At 37.2% G+C, this 20,143-nt stretch overlaps 1 protein-coding gene across 1 annotated transcript in view; it reads left to right on the top strand.

Moving 5' to 3' along the window:
• Nucleotides 1–20,143, top strand: part of DHX15 (DEAH-box helicase 15) — a 44,533-nt gene that overhangs the window by 5,700 nt on the left and 18,690 nt on the right. The window contains exons 2-6 of the mRNA XM_005517799.3: nucleotides 328–676; nucleotides 5,388–5,581; nucleotides 6,701–6,860; nucleotides 7,228–7,446; nucleotides 17,105–17,272. Of these exons, the coding sequence (XP_005517856.1) occupies nucleotides 328–676; nucleotides 5,388–5,581; nucleotides 6,701–6,860; nucleotides 7,228–7,446; nucleotides 17,105–17,272 (1,090 nt within the window). The remainder of the gene's footprint in view (nucleotides 1–327; nucleotides 677–5,387; nucleotides 5,582–6,700; nucleotides 6,861–7,227; nucleotides 7,447–17,104; nucleotides 17,273–20,143) is intronic.

Genomic DNA, 20,143 nt, shown 5'->3' with positions numbered 1-20,143 from the left:
TGATTCTAATCATTAGATGAGGGGAGATAAAACGTTCATCTCTCCATGTGACAGCTTTATTCAGCCTTGCCTGTAATGAGAGGAGTTGTTGTAGTGTTTAGGTACAATAAGTGTAGCTGTGTATAGCTAATGCTGAGTATGCATCATATATACTGTTGTTACTCCTTGGTGCTTATCCTTTCAGGTAGCTGCCTGCAAGATTTTAAAGATTTGGTTTGTATCCATTTTACAGTGGGCACCTTTAGAGTTGCATTGTATTAAAAATCCTCCTCTGCATTTAAATATTCAAGTGTCTCATTTTCTGCTGTGTCTCTTAACTCATTTTAGGAAAGATCGGGACCGGGACAGGGACCGAGATGACCGTTCGAAAGATCGTGACAGGGATCGTGACAGAGATAGAGATCGTGACAGAGAAAGGGACAAGGAAAAAGATCTGCGACCTTCGTCTAATTCTACATATTACGCGGCTGCTGGGTTACCAGCTATAAAACCAGCAATGATTCCACACAGTATTAACCCTTTCACAAATCTACCACATACCCCACGATATTACGATATCCTGAAAAAAAGGCTACAACTTCCTGTCTGGGAATATAAAGAAAGATTTACAGATATTTTGATCAGGCATCAGTCATTTGTGCTGGTTGGAGAGACTGGGTCTGGTAAAACAACACAGGTGAGTTCTTATCTATATGATACTGCATTTTTTTAAAGGTTCTGGCTGTTGCTAGGTGTGTGTGTGAGAAATCAGTTGCGTAAGAATACTTCACAAACTCTTAGCAAAATGAATTTGATTAACTTTATATTTGCTTAATGAGTGCAAAAGGTGAGGAGAATCTTACAGCATCTTCCACTTCAAAAATCCAGTACTGCTTCTGGGCCTCTGCTTCCATAGGGCTTTATAATCAATAGATTTCTGGCTGAGGAAGATAGAGCTTTAATGGTGTGACAGAAGTGTACTAATTCACAGACCGAAGTGGTGGTGCCAAATTATTTAACTGTCTGTGTAGATGGCAGCTACAAGGTATGAACTTGTTCATGTTTTATGAAGCTTGCTGCTACAGATAGAAGGAATTGAAATGTCAGATAGTAGTCTGACATCTGATGAGCTTTTGCTGATATTCAAACTTGAGAGGTAGAGTCTTGTGTTTCTTTGGTGCTGAAACTTCTTAGAGCTTGTAGAGCTTTTTAGTACTGCAGTTAAAAATCACATTTTTTGGTAGACTGATGGCTTTAAAAGTCTTCCTGGGCACCAAAAGTAGTGATAACAGATGTTCAGAGCCTCATCAAGCCTTAAAAAATTTTTGAGGGCCAGTAAACAGGTAATATCTCTGATACAAGGAACAACTGGGTATTTATAGCAGGGCAAACTTTTTCAAAACTTTATCCTCTAGTTTGCTGTTTGAAGTCTGTGTTGAAAAGTAATGTAAAAAAGTTTTTTGTTCCGTAATCTGATAAAATTCTTTTATATGGGCAGAAAATAAAGTTAGCTACAATCCATTTTATAAAGACTAAAATATTCTTCTGTTTTTAAGTCTTACAGTCAGTAAATTTTTGGTCATACAATTTAGGATGTTGAGAAAATGTGAAAGACATAGTAGTATATCGGATATCTTTTATAGCTGTGCCTGAAATATCTAGAGTTGCAGGACTTTGCTGCACATTCTAGGAACCAGTGTTAAGTTAGTGGGTAGCGTTAACGACATTATGTGTTGGTTTTTTTGAAACTGTGTAAGCCAAGACCAGGAATGTATAGAATTCTTCAGAAAGGTTTGATTATGTTGTTACTTGTGAGAGTCAGTATCCTGAATATTATCTTAAAAAATGGTGGCTGCCTAAATGAAAACAAGATTACTTCTTGTGTGATCTGAAAATTTAAAGGTTTAAGGGTTGTGTCAATGTCATTCCTCAGGCATAAAGCTTTTCTTGAGTTACCTTGCTACTTTAACCCTTACTTTCTGAAAGGATTTAAGTAATTTAACACATCTTTCCTAAAATGGAATTTAAGCTACCAGAAGCACATAAGCTGTCTTGGAAGCTTCTGTGTTTTCTCTGAATTTACTCGTTGAAGTTGCAGGTGCATTTTTAAACAATTGACAATGTCTCTGTAGGGACTTACCACTGAAAATTGTCCTGCTGCCACCTAATGAAAAATTAGTTTTGCATATGATAGTGTCACATCGTTTTTTTGTGGACAATTGCTGTCTTAAAACATGTTGGGATGATTGTTTTTCTTATCAAATTCATTGATCAGAACAAGATAAATGCTTTTCTGCAGCTAAGAATTCCTTTAATGCTCAAACTGCAGGTGTACATGAGCTATTAATGTCAGCTTTATACTAATAAAAGCAAGCAACATTTGAAAAATACTATTTCCAAAATGAATATCTTCTCTTTCATTGTGATAGTTGAAGGCTATACAGTAGTGGATAATCTTTTTGATAGTTAGGTACTGCCTTTCAAGTCCCTTCTCTGATTATTATCTGGACTTCTTCTATTTAGACAGGTTGACAGAGTTAGGTTTGTTCAGCCTGAGAAGAGAAAGCTCCAGGGAGGCCTCATTGTGGCCTTTCACTACCTAGAGAGGACTTCGAAAAAAACATGGAAAGTGACTTTTTACATGGGCAGATAGTGATAGGGCAAGGAGAAATTACTTCTAAACTGAAAGAGGGAAGTTTTATATTAGGTGTTAGGAAGTCTTTCTGTGAGAGTGGTAAAATGCTAGAACAAGTTCCTGGAGAAGTTTTGAGTGTCTCATCCCTGCAAGTGTTCAAGGCCAGGTTAAATGGGGCTTGTAGCAGTCTGGTGAGCGGCATCCCTGGCCATTGCAGGATTGTTGAAATCAGATGATCTTTAAAATTCCTATCACCTGAAACCATTTTGTGATTCTGTGGTTATGTGCATGTTTTCCCATTAGTCTTGTAGAGCACCCAGGACAGGAAATGCTTGACAGACAGTGGAAAAAACAGAAGATGAAACTTTTCTTACTTGTTTCACGTAGACTTAAAACCCAAAGTACTGAAGAAGTATATTGGAAGCCAAGACATTTTCAGTTATTTAGTGTCTTCAGTGGCTTGATTTGTAATTTTAACTTAATCTTTGACGTTAACTGATTTTTTTAAATGCCTGGAAACAGGCTCAGTGGCGGAATGGATGTGCCATATTTCTTTTAGGAAAGGGTTATTAATGTAATTGCAGTGTTCACTCTCTTTTAAATCTGGGATCATAGGTGGTTCTGGTATAATGGTTTCACTTTGTTTGGTAAAGAGAATGGTAGAGTGGCATCTCCTTTGTGTATTGACGTAATAATAAGTGATGCCACTTCTTCAGCAGGACTTCTTGGCAAAGTCCAGAAGCAAGGTGATGCTGAGTTTAGCTTAATCCTTGTCCTTTGCAGTGTGCAGGAGAACTTGATACATGTTCACAAATAATGAAAATTCCGACAGTTCTACCATGTAGCTTTTAACTGAGGAAGTTTTAAGTAAGTTGGAGAGGCTCAAAAAAAGCCAGAGAGGGCAGGTGCTCCTCACTCTCTTGCTATGTATTCCTTAAAATAATGACGTTCCTTTGACTTTGAAGTAGTCTTTAACAACCTTTAGTCCATTTATCCTTGATCTTAGAGGCCATTGTATGTATAGTCACTACCTCCTTGTGTTTATGGAAGTTACATTTGAAAATATCTCTTAATTGAGAAAGTCCTTGAGACTAAATGATGCTAACTAAAGCCATTCCTCCTGCTTTTGATACTGATAAAATGACCTTTTTTATAAGGAAAGTCAGGGGTTTTGATGATGGTATAGGGTTTTTTTTGGGTCAGTGGAATTAATTTTGGGCTAGGTTTCATAAGAGCCGAATGATAAGAAATGTTCTGTATATTCCCAGACATGACTGAAGTGAAAAATGTAGTATGGCACACTCCTTTTTACTGGTATTTGTATGTCTTTGAAAGCTGGACAGGAAGAATCTTTGGGTGTTTGTCTGTATCAGCTGAGCACAAGGAAGTCTGTGGAGCCCTTTTCTTTCATTTGACACCAGTACTGAAGGTTTTGCTGTTTACTGGAAAATCACTTTTAAATTGGTTTTATTTCATGGTGCAGTGGCCTGACAAACCTGGTTCAAAATTTATATCAGGACTTGCTCTGTTTAAAGTCAAAAAGTTTCACCTTATATACTTATATATACACCAGTATACTTAGTTGAGCTGTTAGTAGTGACTTGCGGAGAAGGGGAGCCATGTATATGTTACAGGATAGGGTTTCATGTTGCTACTGTTAGTGTTTGAGAACTGCTATTAGTTCTAGTTTTGAATATGATTTTCAGAAATTTGAGTTCCTCACAGCAGTCTAGTAGTCTCCTATCATATTTTGATTGTTTGCTTTATTGTTCCTGTAGTGGAAGTATATTTTTCATTAAAAATTCTTTAGACTACACTCAACTGCTTCTAGTTATGTTTTACTGTTAACTCATGTCCATTTTGCTGTGAAAATATAATAATGAAGAACCAATGTTTTCCTGGTTTAAATTACACAGTTTTCTCTCTTATTCCTCATTGCTACAATGTATAAAGGGTGTGTTTTCTTTTCCTCTTTGTGCTTTTAAGAATACTTGGAAAGTAATTACTAAGAACAAGTGGATTTTTTTGGTCTTTTGTAGGCCTGAACTAGTTAGGCCTGGAGATGTCTCCACATAAAGTGTCACACTGAGAACGTATTGAGAATAATCTATCTTGATCAAACTGTTACTGACCATAGGAGTTCTGTTTCCAGATTCCTGATAGAAGCAGAAAACTACTGACTGGCAAATAAAGCAACTGCTAACACAGAAAGGAAAGCATAGGTGTTTTATGTCTCGTTTATGTAATTTCCAAAGAACAGTAATAAACCTAATGAACATAATTATCTTTTCATTTTATTTGTTGCACTTCTTGGCTAAGACAATTCTTTATTACTAAAATAATTATTTTTGCTTAAACATTTTAACAAGCATTTTATTTTTCAAGACACAATACATTTTGCTTACTATAAAGCTTTAACTGTGCTACTGATCTCAAATTTTGAGTGTGTTAGCTTTAATTTTGGTTGCTCTGGAGCATGTTGGCTGCTGCTAAGTACCTGTGAAATGCATTGATCTGACAGGGCTAAAATGTTCTATGAACCCATGCACTTCCTTGATAACTTCAAAGATAATTATGTACATGCTTAACAAGAGCCTACTTTATTTAGTGGCATTGGATCCAACTAGTCTTGTCTGCTCTCCTGCTTTGGATATTTTTGTGTGTGCAGTTGACACCTCTGTGGAATTCTAAGTAACTTTGGATTCAATACAAAGGTTACAGATTCTGTATGACCATTTGAAGTGTGTTTATCACTGAATTTTATTCTTGACAGATCCCTCAATGGTGTGTTGACTACATGCGCTCGTTACCTGGCCCAAAGAGGGGAGTCGCATGTACCCAGCCCCGGCGAGTGGCTGCAATGAGCGTGGCACAGCGTGTTGCTGATGAGATGGATGTCATGCTGGGCCAGGAGGTTGGTTACTCCATTCGGTTTGAAGACTGCAGTAGCGCAAAAACCATTTTGAAGTAAGTATGGCAGCTATCAGGTAAAGGTGTAACAGCATGCTTGGAGGTAGGGAAATCACAGGGTAATGTAGGGTATGAACAAAGTTATGAAAGGAGTAATGACTGTGGATTTGTGCTTTATGTCTGGGTGGGGAAGAGACACGGGAGCTTGTAGCATGAGCTGAGAGAAACCTGAGGTGTGAGGCATGAATAGAGTTGGAAATTATTCATTTTTCTTAAAAGAAGTTGCTGTACCCTATAGAAATGAATTTTGAATGATCCATAAAGAAGGTGATCTGAATAAGAAGGTGATCTGATTTTAATATGAAGGTGCTATTTGTAATAAAGCACTTAAATATGCAGTTTCTCTTTATAGTGCATTCAGCTGATGTTTTATGTGTGGTGTTGTCTACTCAGGGTACTTCTGGTGAAGTTCAGTAGCTCGTTTCAGTAAAGAGAACTTTCCGAAGATTCAGAACTGGCCTATACCTGGCTCGGGGACACATAGTCAGGAGTATTTTACTCGTTAGCTGCAATAGATTCCTGTGCTGCCAGGAACCAGGTGCTTTTAATGCAGCTTTTGCAAATTACATTCAAAATGCACAGTTAAAAACACCACAGTGTGGTTCAAGGATTAATGCTTTTCTATCAAAAGATGTCTTCTCTTTCATCATACAAGTTGAAGGGCTAGGCATAAAGTTAATATGGAAAAAGAAATGTAGCAGCAGAAAAGCAAGAAGTGAACAGATGATCTGCCGATAGAAAGAGAGCAATTGCAGAAACAGTCTATCTTGTATTTTAGAGGCTGTTTTCTTCTTTCTTTTCCTGTCTCTTGATCTTAGGTGTGGAAGTCTGCCATTAATAATCTACAAACTATTCCAAATGTTACTAAACCTTGTTTCCCCTCGCCCTTGGTTTATTTTTGAGCTTTCCTCTTATAATCCCAGATTCCTTTTATAGTCTATTTCTATTTGAAAACTTAAAATGGGCTTGTTACAGTATTGGAAGTAGTTTGCTGGTGTTCCTACTTTTTAAAAGTTGATTAAAAGCTTAGTTCAAGCAACCCATTGAAGATGGAAGAGGATTCTGCATCAAACCTAATAAGCAGAATGTGTGTTGGAATTGTTTCTGTTTGTTCAGGTATATGACTGATGGTATGTTACTTCGTGAAGCAATGAATGATCCTTTGCTGGAGCGCTATGGTGTTATAATTCTTGATGAGGCCCATGAGAGAACACTGGCTACGGATATCTTGATGGGAGTTTTGAAGGAAGTTGTAAGACAAAGATCTGATTTGAAGGTCAGTAATGATGAAGCATCTCTGTTCTGGTTGCAGTCATACTGGATAAAGTATCTGTGCTTACTATTATCTGATTCTTATAATTGTTTTTTGTTCTGTGATAATGTATATTGGAAGGCTAACCCTAGGAAATTCTGAATGTGTTTTGTATCGAGGAAGCTCCTGGAAGCAGTATAATTGTAGCTTAACCTTTTGTATTTCATTTGGATTGTTTTGGAATGTTTGTAACAAGGGTGCTGTATTCAGGTAATAAAAGCATTCTTGTATCACAGTCAACAATTTACTTTCTTAAAATGACATATTGCATGCATAACATGTCACAAGTTCTTCTAAATGTTGAGCAACTTTTTGTCCTCCAAATCTACAGGTTATAGTTATGAGTGCTACGTTAGATGCTGGCAAGTTTCAGATCTATTTTGATAACTGTCCTCTTCTAACTATCCCGGGTCGCACCCATCCTGTGGAGATATTCTATACTCCAGAACCTGAAAGGGACTACCTTGAGGCTGCCATTCGAACAGTAATACAAATTCACATGTGTGAAGAAGAAGAAGGAGATCTCTTACTCTTTCTTACTGGACAAGAGGTACTTTCTTCTGTTTTCTCTTCAGTATTCCATACAGAAACTGCTTTAAGTGACTTGTGTAGACTAAAACACTTAGTTTCCTTTCTTAGTTTATTATTTGGATGATCTAAGGTTTACCTGACATACAATTTTGGTCCTTCAGCATTGTACGGATCTGTAATATAAATGCTGTGTGAGGCCTTCCTAAAATGACAATTCTCATCAACTCAAGTACTTCAAAAACAGAAACCCAGGGAATGAATCCCTAGGTTTGTACTGATGGGAACTCCAAAGATCTGGGTACTGAGAGCATACTTAGTTTTTACTGAGAAGATAGTTCTGTGCACTTCTGTACATGTATTGTACAGCTTAACTGAAGAATAACCATTTGGTTCTGCTTCTTGGCTATCAGTAGTAGTTTTAAAAAGAATGTTCAGGTTTTGGTTTTTTATTAGTAGTTTTGAGTTTTACCTTCTGTAACTTTTGAGTTACCATAAGTTCAGTGAGTTAGGTCTCAGAAATAGACTCTGTTAGATCAGAGATCAGGCTGATCTTCAACCTTTCACAAAGCACAAATACTTGGCCTTCTGATTTATAAATTATGTGCTTGTTACATCAGTTGCTGTGTATTACTCTAAATAACCTGTTAAAACTGTCACTTCAGGGCACGGGATGAGTGTCTTCCTTTGGCAAATGGCTCTAGACTCCAGACCTGCCAGTGCTACAGATGTAATCTGTTCTTTTTGTACAAACAGGCTCTTTGATTTTCACTGGGTTGATTTCCAGGACATGTATTATATGTAAATTTTGAATAAAATTCTGCACACAGTACATGCTCATAGTGTATATAATTAAGTATCTAATAATATATAATGAAAGCATCTAACACTGTATTACTGAATCACTTTAAAACATGCATTTGTAAGCCAGCATCCTCTGCTCTGGAGTCTGGAGTTGTCCAGTCCATGTGTCAGTTGATGCTACTACCCAGGGGCACTGGAGTTGAGTGTGCCTAGAGCTAGTCTTTGTTTGGGTGGTTAGCATGAAATTCAGTTCTGGTTTAGAACTTCTTCTTCTGTTGAGAAGCTTGGAAGTACTTGAACCCTTTACATTAATGATATTTTGGGACCTCTTTTGAGCATCGTAACAGAGTCTGTGTGTATCACTGTTGAATGTAAAGTGGTGTGACCTGTACTCAAGATTGGAAAAGTGGGCTCTAGGTACCATTTACCACTATGTGCTTCAGGTTCATTAGGCTTAGTAGCTAGGCTAAAATTGATGTATGCTAAGCAAAAATGGTTTGTAGTTATTTTGGATTCTTTGAAGCAGTATGAACAGGATGCAAGATTATTTGTTTTTCTTGTCAGAAAGGTGCATGTACAAAGCTAAATAAAATTATGGAAAGGGAACATGCTTTAGCTGAAATGATGCAAATGTGGTTTGTTCAGCATTGAAGAGGGTAAAAATGAGGTGTAATTGCAGCAGTCTGTGGTAGAATGGGGTTCCTTATTGCTACTGTCTTCTTGTCCAAATGAATTTGAAGTAATTGCATATGGGAATTGAAATAGATAGCAGTTAATTAGTACAGATTAGTTAAGACATAGAGAAGATGATGAAACTTGGAGATAGTTAGGAAGATTCTGTTGTCATGCCCAGAAAATTAAAAGAAGCTTAAATGTGTTTGGAAGCTAAAGGAATTTTAATTGTATTAGCCTGCTTCTGGATGATGATAAAATTGTTATTAATGGTGCAGAAATATGTATTCAGTAAAAATTTCCTTCCTGAATCCTGAAAGGAGCAAAAGTATATGATTACATTGTATGAACTGCTTTTAAGTCCATTAATAACAAAAGAGGATATTTAAAAGCAAAATTTACTAGGAATGAACATTTTGAAACAGGACTTCTCCTACATGCTTTGTAAGGAGGAAAGCTCATTTTTAAAACAAACACCCTCCTGGTATATCAAGAAAATTTCAGAACACTGGAATAGTGTTTGTATTTAATGCCAGTGTTCAGAAAAAGTATAACATGATGTATTGGGTTTGCATGGCCAAGCTTTGGTAGGAGGGTGGCTTCTTTGAGCAGCTGCTAGAAGCTTTGTCCATGTCCATCAGAGTCAATTCCTGGCAGCTCCCAAGATAGATGTGCGACTGGTCAAGGCTGAGCCAATGGCAATAATGCCTCTGTGATAACATATTTAAGAAGAAAAAAACCAAATTACTGAGCAGTTGTAATTGCAGCCAGAGAAAGGCAGGGTAAGAGCATATGAGAGGAACAGCTCTACAGACACCAAGGTAAGTGCAGAAGGAGAGGGAAGAGATGCTCCAGGCACAAGAGCTGGGATTCCCCTGGAGCTGGTCATGCAGCCCGTGGTGAAGTAGCTGTGCCCCTGCAGTCTGTGGATATTTATTAGGATGCAGAATCCACCTGCAGCTCGTGAAGGACACCCATGCTGGAGCAGGTGGATGCCTGAGAGGAGGCTGTGACCACATCGAGGACCCATGGAGAGTGGAGCCCTCTCTGGAGCAGTCTGTCCTTGAAGGACCCTGTGGAGGAGTGACCCATGCTGCAATTGCATGACCCATGCAGCTTGCAGAGGTGTGTTGCTCATGAGATGGACTCAGGTCAGAGAAGTTCATGGAGAACTGTCTCCTGTGGGGGGATCTAATGCTGGAGCAGGAGAAGGCTCTTCCAGAGAAGCAAGAGAAATAACTTGTGATGAACTGACCAGAACCCCAGTTCCCTGTCTTCCTATGCTGCTGGTATAGGAGGTAGTGCTGGCAAGGAGAGAGGGGTGGGGGGAAGATGTTTTGAAGGTTTTATTTTACTTCTCATTACCATGCTCTAATTTTGTGAATAATAAATTCATTTAGTATCTCTAATCTGAGCCTGTTCTGCCAGTGGTGGTATTTGATAAGTGATCTCGCTCTGTCCTTATCTCAGCTCATGGACCTTTAAATTTTCTCTCCCCTGTCCAGCTGCAGAGGGGGGTGATAGAGAGGCTTTGGTGGGTGTCTGGCATCCAGCCAGCATCGACCCACTACACCTGGATAGCTGTAAGCTAGGTTGCCTGTCATCAGTCACAGGCAAAATTGGAAACTGAGAGGGATTTTGTTTCACAAGGGAAAAGCATAATTACATTTCAGTCAACATGTCTTTCTTAGACAATAAGTGTTGTCAAACTTGTTCTCAGTCTTTGGGATTGCAAAGTTGGTAGTCTAGTTGTGTAGATACACATTTATTGAGCTTGCAGATCTGAGAGGCAGGTGGTTTATTTTCTGTTGGAGTTCCTCTAAAACAGTATTAGATTTTACACTCCATTAATATCAGTAATCCAAGAGTAGGTTACATCTAACTTACTTGCAGATTAAACTTGTGGGGTGGGAAAGACAGAAAAAATTATGCAGAAACTGTAAGGATCTGTCTTGTATGTTCTGGTAGCATGGGCATTTACAAATGTGAATTGTGTTCTCTGTCACTCTTTTTCATAAAGCTGAATGCATTGTTGCATGTTTATGAGGTGGAATCCAAGCTGCATCTGGAGATGTGAAATACAGATCAGCAGTGTTCTTGATTGTAGATAAATATACGTAAAACTGTTGCTGTGAAGTTCAGTATTGTAGAAAAGCTTAAAGTGATATTGGTAGAACTGATGGTTTAGAAAAGAGTTCCAAAACATTTTGATGTTTTGATAGAAAGTTTGGTAAATGAGGGTTTATTTTAAAGGTACAATATTTTCATCACAGTGAGACTGGTTAAACTCGGGAACTGAAAGAAAACAGAGACTTTATTATGTGGAAATTGAAGTAAAAATTGGCAACTCTTTTAGTGTCAATGGTAGTGGCTGGGTGATGTTAAGAGGAAGTCTGTCTACTGGGCTAAAGTGAACACAAGTTGTCCTGTTTAAATTCAGATAGGAAGTATTTGGGGAGTTGGGAAGAATTAACTGAAAAAAGAGCGGTAATACCAATTTTGTTCAAATGCTAAAAGGAGGAAGGTTTTTTGCTCTTCATTCATTTGGGAAGATGTCAGTATTAAATATTACAAATAAATCAGGTCAAAGAGATCCTGAATATGGTAATTATGCCAAGGCAAATTCTGTTTTTACTTGACAGAGCAGTTTTAGTTATACTCAAGTGTTGACTTCTCCCATGTATTACTTTTTTTGTCTCTGTACATAATTTTGCAGAGTTTTGTTTTGCTCAGTTTGTATTCAGAGGTCTGAAGTGCTGCAGCTCTTGATACTGGTTCTTTTTACTGCTGTTTTGTCATTTTAGCTTGTAGCAGTCTCCTTTTATTTCTAGAGAAAGAAAGGGCAATTAGGGAAGTTCTGTGCAGGCTTTGAGGACAAAGGCTATATTTCTAGAAAGATTCCTGTCATCAAAGCCAGATGCGACTAGCTGTGCCCTGCATGTAATAGAACTCAGAAGGGGACAGGTTAAAGTGTCTGCCAAATGTTTCTAATTTGCAAAGTACTTCTTATTTATGTATTTGTTTCCTTTGCCCCTTATTTGTTTTACACAAGGTGAAACTGCCTTATGATTTTTTCAGCATTAGTTTCCTTTGGGGTTTAAGAGTAATGTCTGTTTGACCCATGTATCTAAGATGAAGCTAAGTCTAACTGTATAGTGTAGCAGCTGATCTTCCATAGATAGGTCTATCATCTCTCGTTTGAAAGAGTTTGAAGTATGTTTTAACTGGAGCAGTCTGGAAGTTTTGCTCATCCTGTGAGATTCTGTAAGTGTACCAAATACAGAGTCAACTGCAGAAAGGGGTTCTGCAGTAATGTTCCCAAGGACCATGTTCACAAAATCATTGAACCCTATTTTGCATGCCAAGTGCTCAAATTGTCCCATTGAATGTGCTTAAATGACATCACTAGTCACAATCTTTTTGCAGAAAGGGTTTTTGTAAAGAGCTTACATTTTAGGATTGAGTAGAGCCTGGCCAGCAAGTTCGCTGGCTGTTTGCACAGAGACCAGTCTGGCCTGTGAGTTAGAGTGAATGCTGGCACTGGAATTACTTTGGCTCAGGGTAACTTGGGGTCCGTCGTGCAGTAACTGCTGTTTAGTAGCAGTGTAATTTTCACTATACCTTCTCCATGGCAGCACGGATGAGTCTTGCACACAAACAAGCCAGGGATTGCTAGATTTGCACTGGTCTCATTGTGACTCAGTAACTTGAGGCCACAAATCAATTCAAAGGAATGGGAAATGCTCAGGGGACTGGGTTTGTTCAGCCTTGAAGAAAGAAGGCTCACTGTAGATCTCATCATCACGAGCCAGTATTTAAAGGGTAGCTACAACATATATGAAGACTCCTTTCTTACAAGGACATGTATGAAAAGTTGTGGGGTAATGGATAAAAGTTAATCCTGATGAGACTGTGATTAGACACAAGGAAAATTTTTCACAATGAGAATAATCAACCGTTGGAATAAACTCCCAGGGGAAGTGGTGGATTCCACAACATTGGATAGGTAAGATTCAGCTGGACAGGGTGTTGGGCTGTCTTGCCTAGACTGTTGTTGGCAAGAAAGGTTGGATTAGATGGTCCTCAAGGTTTGTTCCAACTTCTTGTTCTGTGATTATGTGAACTGCATTGCTGCTTGTCATTCTGGGTTTCCTTTAATGTTTTGTGGGTTTTGGGGTTGGGTTTTTTTTTGCCTACCGTTAAATGGAACGTGCAGTGTAACTAGTAAGAATCATGTATTTATTTCAGCACAAACTTGCTTCTTGAAGACGTGGTGTGCTAACTCAATAATATGTGCAATTGCTCCTGTAATATTTTTCTGTTGTTCACGGTCTTCAGTATGAGCACTTTACTTTTGACTGCAAAAATGCCATCAGAAAGGAAATGGAAGGGATTTTTCTACTGAGCATTCAGCTTGAACATGTAATAAAGACTTAATTTTCAGCAGTAGAAAAAAGTAATGTGCATGATAGGCAAAATCAGTCTCTTGTGTGATTAATTTTATACAGTTCCTTTTAGATGAACCGCTAATAATACATTCAAATCCTTTGTTTTTGATGCAGAGCTAGGGTATATTAGGTATTGGGGTAGTGAGATGATAAAAAGCAGTGGAAATGTGTTATTGAAGGCAGCTGATACTGGCTTGTTTCATTTACTTCCAAGTTTCTCTTTTATGTGTTTTGACACAGAGCCTGAGGAAACAGGAACTGGCACAGACAATTTTTAAGTAATACCTGGAAGATTTTTAGTAATAAGGCTTTCTTAAGTTACATTTCTTTTAGGAAAAAAAAAGAATATTGCTAAATATTACTTTGTAATGCTTTGTTCAGGACATGAACAAAGTCCTGTTCATGCTTTCAGTCTGGTTAGTATTTACTAGTGTACATCAAAGATTGTGGTGGGGTGAAGACTTAAGCATTAGTCCTGTAGGCGGTACTCTTGAAGTTAAGCCACAGGAAAACTTACAGTCCTCTTGGTTTCAGTTCTGGCATTCTGAGAGTTCAGGACTCACTTGTTTTGTTAACAGGCTTCATATGCAAAAGTTTGCATCTGGGCTGGTGGACCTTTGTGTTTCTAGGTGCACAGAAAAAACAGCTTCAGTGAGAGGAGTACTCACTGTTAAAAGTTAGTGAATCCAGGTGGTTTTGGGGTTTTTTTTAGGTACTTCCAATTAGCCTGCCTTTTTTTTTTGGAAAAGTGAGTTAAGATATGGAGTAAAATTCTTGTCAGATTCAGGAGGCATAAGTAAACTACTTACTGTTCTGTGAAAATACAGATGGCTGCTCTGTTACTCATAAATTGAAGGGAAACTGCGCCCTGGTCTTGCTTTGTTTTCTAAACAATACAGTGCTAAGCATTGATTTACAGACTTGGGTCTTGCACAAATGGAAGTTGACATTAAAATCCTGGGACTTTTTGGGATCTTAGAATTGCTTACTGATACGTAAGCTCCTGAATTAAATTCACCTAATTGAACAGATATTCTAAAAATTGCCGGTTGTCCACCAGTTGTTTGAAAAAACAAGAAGCCTGTTCAGGTTTTTGTCTGGAGTCAGTCTTCATTGCACTGATTTGTTGGAAGGATCACCATTTCAATTAGCTTAAATTTGATTTAACAATAATAATATTGATAAAATTGTTTTCTCAATTGCAGCTTTTTTTTTTTTTTAAGCTATTTTACTTAGCTGTAAGCTCAAAACAAAAAGTTGTTGACTTGTCACTTGGATGTTGAGGTGACTTTGTTTTTCCTGGTTGAAAACTACTCACCACCCCATTACCTCACTGATCACTAGCATGTATAAAAGGAGATGATTTCTCTTTACTGACTATAGTCTGTTTTAGAAGCTTTTCCAAGGAAAATCACTTCAGGTCCTGATGGTGTGGAGGAATGTTGAGGACTCTGTTAATATTCAGGGTGTAGTACTGTAGGGTTCTTAACTGCTGCTTGATTCTAGTTTCCATAGTGTTGCAGCTTAACTGTAGCTATTGCCTATGTGTTGTAAATTTATTTTGATGGGATCAAGGGGAAGTTTCTGGAAGCTTTGAAGTACTTGAGATGACTGTCTGGAACAAGTCTGATTACTGGTTTTGTGAAATAGCGTGTGTTGTGACACTTGCAGCTTGAGAAAAATGAGCAAATGCGAGTGTAATCTTGCCTCTCTTTGTGGTCTCTTTGCTTTTTACCTTTTGGTAGTCAGCTTTTTTTAGAATGAGCGCATCAATGGACAAGTTCATTGACTATGATTTTACTGAGAACTATTTCTCAAATACTAATCCTAGGAAGTCTTGTGTGTGAAGAACTAGGCTCAATCTAGTAACTTGACCATTGTGGAAAGTCTCATGTTTTTTGTATGTTAGGCCTGTTTTCTTCTTTAACTGAAGCTGGATCTTGTGCTGATGTACTGGGCATAATGGCTTTAAGTGTGGGCCCTTTGATCCTGTGTCTGTTCCTACTTCCTGTACCCCCTTACCCACTATCTCAGGTAGTCAGTGTGGTAGTTCAGGGCTTTGAGGAGTTTTTCAGGCATAATCCAAATACAGTGCAAGTTCACACTACCTTCTAGTTGTTGTGCCTTAGAAGAATGGTCTTCTTTGGTGGAGGTTGTTGCAGTAATCTTTCTTCCTGGAAGGGGTTTTGTAATTACGTTGTTTGGAGTAGATGGTGTGCAGATATTTAAAGGTGTATGGTTTGTTTGTTTGTTTGTTTTTAAAAAGCCTTTCATACTTGAATAAAGTGGGGTGATTGATTTAGACTTGATGAATCTTTCAAGGATTAAAGATAAGATACAATTATATGTCTCATATTTCTGGATTTAAATATCTTCATGTGATGCAAACAAATCTTGAACACTCAAAGGTATCCTTAACACTTTGAAACTACTCTTACTACACATAATTCTCTATAATACTATCTTGTCTATTTAGGAATACCAATTTTGGTCATAATCTATCTGTGTGTGGTTCTGGATACAGTTAGAATCATAGACTATCCTGAATTGGAAGCGACTCACTGGGATCATCCAAATCCAACTCCTGGCCCTGTACAGGATAGCCCAAGGGTCACAGGACCAGAAGTTGGCCTCAAAACCTTGTGCCAGAGGGCTTTGTCCAAATGTTTCTTGATTCTCGTAGGATTTGTGCTGTGAGGACTTGTGTTGGGAAGTAGATGTACTAATAGTAGATCTGTATTTGCTTTCAGGCCTTAAGTTTTGCTTCAGGGTAGTGAATGTGGTAATGAAGGTCTCCCCTCTTTTCTCAAGAGTATGTTGTAGTAATGTATTCTTTGCTTTTGCCTACCGTTGCTTTTTGTCATAACTATTTTCCCCTCAGTTATTCAGATTGAAGATGGATAGTTGGTCAGTATGTCTCTTAGTTACACTGGTGAAGGCTCTATTGTGATTTTTAAGTTGAAGATATTGAATGGTGTTAGTCATTAACCTAAATTTTGGTGCACTCCAGTTTTCCTTAGATCTTGTCATAACTTGGTCACCTAGCTGTCTTAAATGTAGCAGTTATAAAATGGGCTTAGAACAATTGGGCTGTGGGGAAACCTTTTGTATGGTAAACAGAAAATAGGCTAGAAAATTCTATGATAAAAAAGATACAAAACATCTTTCATCTTCAGAGTATTTCACTGATTTTTTCTTAAGCTTAAATAGGATTTCAGTTAATTTTAAAGTAAGATCTGAAACACGGGATTGAGAGGTTTGGTTTTGAGTATCCATGTTTATACTGTAAAGGTGTTTGTTCTTATTAGGTACAATGAAGCAAATCTTCCATATAATTGCATTAGTAATACGTGACATTAAAGCTTAATTGGCTTATTTTAAATATCTTGCACATCAATTTCCTTCAGATTGTGAAAATTGAAAAGGTCATGAGTGCAGTTTAATATTCCAGGGTGAGAGATTTCAATTTTAGTACAATTTGTAGAGATTTAATTAGGAAACATGACTAAAAGAAAAAGGATGTTGAGTGCAAATTAGGCTGTTCATTAGGATATAGAAGCTGAAACATCTTGAAGTATTGTGGAAATTTGATTGCAGATTCAGTAAGCACCTTGATTGATTTTTTTTTTTATTTTTTAAAGTAGAAGTTATTGTAATTGTTCTTCAGGGTGTATACTTAATCTAATTGTCATAAGCACTCTAAATATGCTTCCTTTTTCATGGAGTTTTCTTTTAACCAGTGCTATTGTTTTGCAGGAGATTGATGAAGCCTGCAAGAGGATAAAACGTGAAATTGATGACTTAGGTCCTGAAGTTGGTGACATAAAAATCATTCCATTATATTCCACCCTTCCTCCACAGCAACAGCAGAGGATATTTGAACCTCCCCCACCAAAAAAACAAAATGGAGCAATAGGAAGAAAGGTAAATACTAAGCAATGTTAGTATTCAGTTCTGTAAGTAGGTACTCCCTGTTGCATTGGCCATGAAATACAACTTTCAGCTCTTTTAAATATATTTGGACAGCAAGAAGTACAAGGGTTTTTTTTATCAAGTCTTAAAAATGCAGCATTTTATCACATCGCAATTTTTAGATAACTTGAAATTTGTCTCTCAGTACGAATCAAAGTTTTGTCATAGTGATAACAGTTTGATTTGACTGAATGGAAATGGCATTCATTTAAGTTTATGTGAAATAGGATTTATATGGAGGATGGGATTTTTTTCTATAAGTGGTTATTTTGAGATGTACTTTTTTTTTGAGACAATTTGGGCTGTCTCTTTGGGGTAGATTGTCAGGCAGATTCTATCAGTTTCTTAAACATTTATGAGAAGGTGCAAATTAAAGCAAGTATGTTCAAGTTAAAAGTTTGTATTCTTGTAGTAATAAATGAGGAATTGAGGTTCTTTCATTAGGTAAAATCGATTGAGAAACTGAAAACCCTGAAATGGCACAGTGAATGTTTTTCATAAAATTAATATGTCAATGCTCACAATAATCCATAGTAGAAGCTATGTGATACAAAGCTAAGATTTTGAAGGTCAAAGCTGAATCATACTGTGTGCTCCAGGCAGGGTTTGTTCCTTGATTATTTGTTGTTTTTGTGCAGTACAATGCATGTAGAATACTAGTGACAACTTTCTAGTGTTCTGAAGGAATAAATCGCTTACTAAATTTAGTGAAATTATCTTCCTTTTCCTGTAGAAGTTGATTGCAGAAAGCATTCAGTCTGAAATCATGAAACTTCTTCTGTCACAAAATTGTATTTGCAAATGACTGAAGTGAATGAAATTGCTTTTAAGTAATAAGTGATAGTTGTGTATTTAATTAAATTTTCACTCATTTTTAAAACTGTGTCCGTCAAAACAGGCAGGTTTTGGTTTTCTGCATTAGAGGATAACAAGTGCAGAACATAGTTTCTGTTATGTTGAAATGACAGAGCCAGTACCAGTCTCTTGGTGTAGCAGCTGTTTTACTATAAGAAAAATTATTATGCCCAAAGGATGCCTGCTATAGGCAAAAGCAGGTGCAGCATGTAGGCAACAGACTCAGACCTATGAAGTTACTTTTCATCCTTGCCTGCTTTGGCTGAAATATTCTGACTTCCATGTTTTACTTCTTATCTCCATATAACTATGAGTGAAAGTGCATCTATGTTGTTATTTTTTTAAATGTTGGTTTAGTTTCAGTTAGTCTTAGTGATCAAGGTATGTAAAGTAAAACCATGTGGTGCTGTGCCTGTTTAGGAAAACGTCTGTGTTCATCCAGTCCTTTGTGGGAGTTGAACCTAGATTTTAGAACTGCTGAGGGGGGAGCTAGTAGGTAATCTAAATACTTTCAAATGCTGTAATGGTCATACAAGTGTAAGTGATATGCTTACAGTAACTGAATAAGTATTTCCTGAGTTTCAACGTTGTGGAATGAGAGATGCTGGAAGTAGTGTGGCATTTTGCTGTAGTAGTGATGGTAACAGCTAGTAGTGATGCAGCTTGACAACTTTGCGCTTTTTTTGTCCTCTTTGAGCTAAGAAAGCAGTTATTATTGTGAGAAGGCTTAAGATTGCAGGCAAATACTCTGATTAACTAGTAAGAATATTTTTTTCATTCAGGAAGATGAAGATGACTTAATGTTTCTATTGTCCTGTGTTAAAGGCTCCTTGTCATCTTATCCCTTCTTTTCAAATTGTGTTGTAGTTTCTGTTTCAGCAGTCTTAAGCATTACTAGTTAATATAATGCAATACAGATATCTTTTTAGATGTAGATACTGTGTATATTTTAATATTCAAAACAAAGGTTTTAAATTCATCTCAGAAACTGCAAGACTATAGCTGAGACAAATTATATTTTTTATATATTAGTGCTAATTTCAATTGTTTGATGTTCAAGTTACTTTGTACTTTGATTTAGACTTGAAAAATGTTATAATTTCAACCTTTTTAAAAATTTCTTGTTTCTACAGTCATTAATTGTCATTTTTTGAGCAATGGGATGTTAACAAATGATATCTTTATGTGCAACAGAATCCACTGTATAAATAAATTTTTTTCTTCTACCTTAGGAAAGTTCAGTATAGATTAAGTGATTTCAGGAACAAATTAAATTGTTGCACCACTGTGGACTAAGCATCCTAACTGTATTGAGTTCCTGGTATTGTGAAGTGTCCTAAAAGAAATCAGTGGTTAAAATCAGGATCAAAACCTTTTGTCTCTGCTCTGTAATTAGTATTTGAAGAATCTGGGTTTGGGTGGTTCTGTACATTAGCAGAAACAGAAAAACACAAAACTTCTGAGGCATACTCTGTAAGAGCAAGCTAAATGTGCATTGACTTTTAATGTGAGTGTGAGTTTAATTTGTATATTTAATGCCTTAAATTTTTTTTTTAATGAAAATGTATTGAGGTTTTGCACTGACTTGCACTGATGTTTGTAACTGTTATCTTCTGATTAATTTGTGCAGGTTACCTGTGAATTATATGTGTACAGTATTTTCTGTTTGTTTGAGGAATTCTAAGTAGCATGTCATAAGTACTGCTTTCAATATATTGTAGTATTTGGGCAAGCTTAGACCTTAAGAAGAGACAGGCTGAGTGTGGTAAGTGGCTGACTGGCAAAGTGATCAGCCAGTAGGAAGAGAAATCAGCTGTCACTGGCCTCATTGGAATTCTGAACTAAGTATTAGGAGTCTCTCCAGTTCTAATTGATAAACTGAAAGCAGTGATGACAGAATGCTTCAAAATTAGGAAGTGAAGGGTAAGCACTTTTGATGAAGTGCTGAACAGGTTTTGGGTCTTTTCT

This window comes from Pseudopodoces humilis, chromosome 6 (assembly GCF_049639895.1).
Source record: "Pseudopodoces humilis isolate 2021_Gansu_Grassland_sample_001 chromosome 6, ASM4963989v1, whole genome shotgun sequence".
Classification (NCBI taxonomy): Eukaryota; Metazoa; Chordata; class Aves; order Passeriformes; family Paridae; genus Pseudopodoces; species Pseudopodoces humilis.
This window is presented reverse-complemented; position numbering and strand designations above follow the sequence as displayed.